The sequence below is a fragment of the Borostomias antarcticus genome (genome assembly GCF_949987555.1).
Source record: "Borostomias antarcticus genome assembly, chromosome: 1".
In the NCBI taxonomy this organism is placed as follows: Eukaryota; Metazoa; Chordata; class Actinopteri; order Stomiiformes; family Stomiidae; genus Borostomias; species Borostomias antarcticus.
In genome coordinates, this window is record NC_140234.1 from 56,170,310 (window position 1) to 56,177,578 (window position 7,269).

At 48.1% G+C, this 7,269-nt stretch overlaps 1 protein-coding gene across 1 annotated transcript; it reads left to right on the plus strand.

Moving 5' to 3' along the window:
- Window positions 1-544: 544 nt before the first annotated feature.
- On the plus strand, window positions 545-5,571 carry tnfsf10l3 (tumor necrosis factor (ligand) superfamily, member 10 like 3; the record flags this gene model as incomplete). The annotated part of the gene is made up of 4 exons (XM_084436822.1): window positions 545-670; window positions 2,585-2,642; window positions 4,921-5,007; window positions 5,114-5,571. 4 exons carry the CDS (start codon window positions 545-547, stop codon window positions 5,569-5,571), a joined length of 729 nt encoding a protein of 242 aa, XP_084292948.1.
- Window positions 5,572-7,269: the final 1,698 nt, after the last annotated feature.

Sequence of the window (7,269 nt, forward strand, 5' to 3'; positions counted from 1 at the left end):
TAAGTCGTTATGTGTTATTTTATTGGGCTTCTTTGTTGTCCTTTGATGCTGTAACAGTGAAATTTCTCTCCTTCACTCAAATCAAATCACACCCAGGTGGTGAAGTAGGCCAGGTAGTGCATGAGCAATACTGCCCTCTGCTGGTGTTCAACGTTACACACACGGGCGGACGGACAGACGGACACCTAGACTACAGAAGCGGCTGCTCCGCTTAAAAAAATAAAATAAAAGTGGATGATACAAGCAGGTACATGAGTTAAGAACAGCACAATAAGAACAAAGATGATAAACCAAAAACGAATAGCCTATATACGTTTTGAAGCTTACTTGCATAACTGTATCATGATAGCCATGAATGTGAGTTATTGTTAAATTTGGACTGCCTCCTCCCCTCCCTCTTGGCCTGTTGGGAGTGTGGACATCGTGAGAAACAGCTTGCAGACTCAATAACGTCCCGGTCTCGATCTGCAAAACATTCATCCTCATGGCCTCGATCTGCAAAACATTCATCCTCATGGCCTCGATCTGCAAAACATTCATCCTCATGGCCTCGTTCGCTCACCGGCGCGACGCACCTCCCATGTTACCGACACTCACCGTCTCTGTCGCGGTTGTTCTCCAGGTGGTCTCGACCACCGCGCTCCTGTCTCTCAACACGTCGGCGGCTCAGGTAAGGAATTCAATAACGAAGCTAATCCTAACTTTTACTTTGAAAGTTTTAAAGCAACTTTCACTCAAAACAACACAAAACAAACATCCATGGCAGTTTGTCCAGCCTAATCTAATTTTATGACCAGAACAGAAACCTTTTTAGGTCTTTGGTTGCACAAAAAAGCAATCAAAACAACCCTAAACCCCAACCCGTCTTTAAGTTACATAATTGTTTTTTTATGTTACAAGTTGTTGTTTTTTGCATTTCGTTTTATATTACCTTTTATGTGTTGCACTTTGTCTTGATGCTTTTAATGTAAAGCATCTCACGTAGCCTAAAGCACTTTGAATTGCCTTGTTGCTGAAATGTGCTATACAAATAAACTTGCCTTGCCTTACATAAATAAATCTAGCACTGAAATCTCGTGTTAATTCCACATCTCAGTGCGGTTTAGACATGGATGGGAGTGACCGGAACAGTTTGTTTACACCAACATGTTCTAAACCTCCAGTCTAGGCACAGAAATCTGATCATTCTCAGTTTTTCATGTCCTCATGAGGGTAGATGTGTATTCTGACTGTAGCTGAATGTGATTTACCATAGTAACATGTGGACCATCTATGGCTATAGTGTAAGATCTTATCATCTCTTTATATTTTATTTTATTTAACTTTTATTTTTTATTTTATTTAACCTTTATTTACCTATTTATTTACCTATTTAACCAGGTAAGTCAACTGAGAACAAATTCTCATTTACAATGACGACCTGGCCAAGAGGCAGAGGTTAAACAGGTCGGAGCACATAGGATCCTAAAGGAATCTCTCTTCTCTCTCTCTCTCTCTCTCTTCCATCTCTCTCGACCCCTTTTCTCTCTGTCAGCTGGACAGGAATGTCATGGTCTGGCTCCCTTCCATGTCTCTCAATTACCACTGAGCCTGTGTGTGTGTGTGTGTGTGTGTGTGTGTGTGTGTGTGTGTGTGTGTGTGTGTGTGTGTATGGTCAGCAGCATATGTATCTAGAGAGTCAGTTGGTCAGTCAGTCAAGTGTTCCAACTCGTTCCACTGCCAACGAGAACCACGACCAAGAACAACATGTTTGGTGGATTCTTCTTCTTCTTCTTCTTTGGTGGATTCTTCTTCTTCTTTGGTGGATTCTTCTTCTTCTTTGGTGGATTCTTCTTCTTCTTCTTTGGTGGATGCTGGACGGTGAAACCCACAGGCCTCATGTCCAAAGCCAGATTCACATTCCACAGCCGCCAAGAAAAGGTCATTTTATAACTAGCGTCTCATTGTCGTTCCATAAGATCTGACATGTTGAATCATAAGATCTGACCCGTTGAATCATAAGATCTGACCCGTTGAATCATAAGATCTGACATGTTGAATCATAAGATCTGACATGTTGAATCATAAGATCTGACCCGTTGAATCATAAGATCTGACCGGCTGAATCATAAGATCTGACCCGTTGAATCATATGAAAACATCTGAGGGCACTGTCCTGAAGGAAGTCCTTGACCTCACATATCTCTAAAGCTCGTCTGAGGATGACTTGATTGACTGATTGGTTGATTGATCAATTAATCGATTGATGGATTGATGGATTGATGGATTGATGGATTGAATCATAAGATCTGACATGTTGAATCGTGAAAACGTCCGTTTTCGAGCTTTCAACATTCTAAACTGGCACTTCATGAAACGATTCAATTTTGTTTGTTCCAGAACGGCTTAAAACCAACCGGCTGAAGTGAAGGCTGTGTGTGTGTGTGTGTGTGTGTGTGTGTGTGTGTGTGTGTGTGTGTGTGTGAGTGTGTGTGTGTGTGTGTGTGTGTGTGTGTGTGTGTGTATGCTGTTAGAGCTGGTCTGAGAGGAACCAGCTCAGCTCCCTCTCCTCACCGAGTCTCTCCTGGATGGTCTTCCTGAGCAGGTGCAGAGCCTGGCTCTGGTGGAGCTACAGTACCTCAGGCTGCTAGAAGCTCTGGAGCGTGACCAGCACCAAGACCAGCACCAGCCCCAGAACAAGGACCAGCACCAGCCCCAGAACAAGGACCAGGACCAGCCCCAGAACAAGGACCAGGACCAGCCCCAGAACAAGGACCAGGACCAGAACAAGGACCAGCACCAGGACCAGGACCAGGAGCTCCACGATGCCCTGACACAGCTGAGAGAGCCCAACTTCAGGTTGACCCAGAGCCTCAAAGCCTACATCTCCAGGGTAGGTACTCCACTAGCCATGTCTGAGAAGGGTCAACTTCAGTACTCTACTAGTCCTGTCTAAATACTTTACTGTATATAGGATCTACATATCTAAGATAGGTACTCCACTGGCCCTGTTTGGCCTGAGATGTCATCTCTATGATTGGATTGTGCAATAGGATCTAATAAGTTCAAGAACTCTAAATAGCTGGAACATAAAAGCATTTCCTCTCTGCGGTCTGCCTCTCATCCCCTAGATATGGTGTCTGGAGAGAGCTGTTCTCAGACTGACCTCTCCTCTCCCCCCCCATCTCTCTCTCTCACACACACACACACACACACACACACACACACACACACACACACACACACACACACACACACACACACACACACACACACACATCATGACTTTAACCCCACATGAATTGTTAACTGGGTAAAGCTGTGAGAAGTTGGCTGCCAGGAAAGACAGTCACTCTCTCCATCTCTCTGGTGTCTCTCCCTCTCTGGTCTCTCCCTCTCTCTGGTCTCTCTCCATCTCTCTGGTCTCTCTCTGGTCTCTCTCCATCTCTCTGGTCTCTCTCCATCTCTCTGGTCTCTCTCAATCTCTCTGGTCTCTCTCCATCTCTCTGGTCTCTCTCTGGTCTCTCTCCATCTCTCTGGTTTCTCAATCTCTCTGGTCTCTCTCTGGTCTCTCTCCATCTCTCTGGTCTCTCTCCATCTCTCTGGTATCTCTCTGGTCTCTCTCCATCTCTCTGGTCTCTCTCCATCTCTCTGGTCTATCTCTGGTCTCTCTCCATCTCTCTGGTCTCTCTCCATCTCTCTGGTCTCTCTCCATCCCTCTGGTCTCTCTCCATCTCTCTGGTCTCTCTCCATCTCTCTGGTCTCTCCCTCTCTCTGGTCTCTCTCCATCTCTCTGGTCTCTCTCCATCTCTCTGGTCTCTCTCTGGTCTCTCTCCATCGCTCTGGTCTCTCTCAATCTCTCTGGTCTCTCTCCATCTCTCTGGTCTCTCTCTGGTCTCTCTCCATCTCTCTGGTCTCTCTCCATCTCTCTGGTCTCTCTCCATCTCTCTGGTCTCTATCTCTCTGGTCTCTCTCTATCTCTCTGGTCTCTCTCCATCTCTCTGGTCTCTCTCCATCTCTCCTGTCTCTATCTCTCTGGTCTCTCTCCATCTCTCTGGTCTATCTCTGGTCTCTCTCCATCTCTCTGGTCTCTCTCTATCTCTCTGGTCTCTATCTCTCTGGTCTCTATCTCTCTGGTCTCTATCTCTCTGGTCTCTCTCCATCTCTCTGGTCTCTATCTCTCTGGTCTCTCTCCATCTCTCTGGTCTCTATCTCTCTGGTCTCTCTCTATCTCTCTGTCCCAGAGAGAGATCAGCAAGAGGAGGGGTAGAGGATGGACAGTGGGTCAGAGCCCCAGTGAGGGTCGTGTTCTGGTGTGTCTGCTGATCCTGAATCAAACATTATTATCATAAAATGTTGTTTTGTGTTTCAGGTGACAGAGAGGATCCTCTCTAAACTCACACTCCCAGCAGGTAATCACAATACTTACATCATTAGAATAATTACAGGAGCCGAGGCGTGGACAGGACTGAAAAGTATCTGTTCTTCTGCATGTTTTTCATATTGAGTTCTTTGACAGGAAATCCTTGCAAACACCATCCATCCATCCATCCATCCATCCATCCATCCATCCATCCATCCTTACTACCTCCCTCCCTCCCATCCTTCCTTCCTCCCTCCTTCCTTCCTCCCTCCCTTGTTTCCTCCCTTCCATCCATCCATCCATCCATCCTTCCTCCCATCCCTTCCTTCCTTCCCTCCCTCCCTCCCTCCCTCCCTCCCTCCCTCCCTCCCTCCCTCCCTCCCTCCCTCCCTCCCATCCTTCCTTCCTTCCTTCCTTCCTTCCTTCCTTCCTTCCTTCCTCCCTTCCATCCATCCATCCTTACTCCCTCCCTCCCTCCCTCCCTCCCATCCTTCCTCCCTCCCTTCCCTCCTTCCTCCCTCCCTCCCTCCCTCCCTCCCATCTCTATTGGTCCTAACTGCAGCCCTGTCTTCCCCCAGACGCCCCGGCGCTGCCCTCAGTAAAGACCCCCGCAGGACCGCAGAGACCCTCCGCCCACCTGACCCTACGAGACAACGGCTTACAGGGTAGGTGATCTCCTCTGTGTGTGTGTGTGTGTGTGTGTGTGTGTGTGTGCGCGCGCCCCAGGTCCTAGTTAACCCCCCCCCCCCCCCCCTCTCTGGTCTCCCCCAGGTCCGGTCTCTCTCTCCCCCCAGAGAGAGCTGCACCAGTCCTGCCTCTACCCCGTCCTCTCCTGGTCCAATCACAGCTTCGGCTCCCACCTGCGCAACATGTCGGTGTCGGCCGGCCGCTTACGCGTCCCTCTCTCCGGGCGCTACCACCTCTACGCCCAGATCTACTTCCGCTACGCCGCCCTGCGCCTGCAGGGGGCGCCGGACCCCCACAGCCGGCAGCTGGTCATGTGCGTGTACAAGAAGACGTCGTACGCTCGGCCCATCCAGCTGTTGAAGGCGGTGGGGACGCGCTGCTGGACCCCCGAGGAGGGGGAGGGGGCGGTGCTGACCCTCCACCAGGGGGGGCTGTTCGCGCTGCGCGCCGGCGACCAGGTGTTCGTCTCCGTCTCCGCCCCCGCCGCCGTCCACCCGGAGGACTCTGCCTGCTACTTCGGGGCGTCCCGCTACGACCCCTGACGTCTGGCCCAGGAGACCACGGCGGCGTTCCAAAACGCATACTTCTATTTTTATCACCGGTACGCACTACAGCTGCCCCTAGAAAGTACGTACTGTACTTTGCACGCAGTACGCATCCATTGGGACATGTTACCATAACATTGCGCCTTGAGGTTTGACCACATCCGCCGCTGTTCATGAAGCGACCTTTGTCCACAGCTGGGACTCATCACGACGCCTCCGCTGTACTCAACGTGACATCGTTTCCGCTGCGCACAGGATTGTGGGTCAGAACAGCCAGAAAAGTGTGCTGGCTTGTCTACTGCAAAATACGACCGGATGTAGTAGGACATCCTGGTATTTTTGCCATACTGAGTGTGGCATACTGTGTATTGGGACATACTACACTAATTTTGGGCGTACTACTGTATATAGTATGGAAGTACGTGATTCGGAATGCAGCCCACCTGTCTCATTCTCACTGGTCTGTGATGTCACTTCCTGTCTAGCAGGAAGGGTGAGGTGACTACACTGCTGTGGAGCAGAGAGAACCGTCCTAAAGGCCTAATGGTTCTCTGTACTATGGTACCTCAGCCAATACCACTGCCTGTCCATGTACGTACACGTACGTACGTACGTACACACACACACTCCTACAGTTCTGATATCTATGTATTCTCCAGTCTAGAAGTGTCATCGTTTGTCATTGTCCTGCTGTAGCTGTATTAACCCAGACTGTTAAGTTCACTTTATACTGTAGCTGTTATGATAGAGGTTTGTAAAAGCATTCTAACAATTTATATTATATAAAAACATGTATTATTGTATTTCATTTTGAATTATTTGTTACAATGTGACCAAAGGTGGGCGCTCCAAATCCCTCTAACCTTTATTATTTATTATTATCTGACAAGCTGCTGCTAGAAAAATAACACGCCTGTGAACGCCTGTTCCACAATGACAGTCTAAGTTGTGTTTACTTACTTCAAACTGCAAATGTCACATATGGGTGTAGAACATGGATGTATTAATAGGAGGTGTAGAATTACCACGGTGTACATTATGACATCACAATGGGCCAATGACGTAGACGTTCCACTCTGCCATTGACCAATCACCTCTCTGATCTCGGCTGATTGTGACGCTGTTCCTCCTGAGTCATTAACCTGCCAGTCACACGTCTGAAGGGAACTTCCTTCTAGAACCCAAGACGTTAACTGTTCCTTTTAGCAGCAGAACCTGAGATGTTAACCCTGTTCCTTTTTAAGAAGTTCCTCAGTAGGACTGTGCTGCCCTCTGCTGGCGTCAACCTCTCCTGCACAACCATACAACACACACACACACACACACACACAGACAACCATACAACACACACACACACACACACACACACAGACACACACACACACACCAGCCAGCCACTCTACCTCCCATATTTCATGTAACGTTCCGGAAGGTTGAGATTTTTATGAACATATTTTAAACAATAGCCAAAAATGGCGTATATTCAATACTTTCCCAAAACATGTGTTTAACCATTTCATTCAATAAGATTTTATAATTTCATAATTTTTCCAGTAATTTCATGACTGTGGGAACCCAGTCAATATGATCCATAAATAGTTCACACACACACACACACACACACACACACACACACACACACACACACACACACACACACACACACACACACACACACACAGCAACATTAAAAGA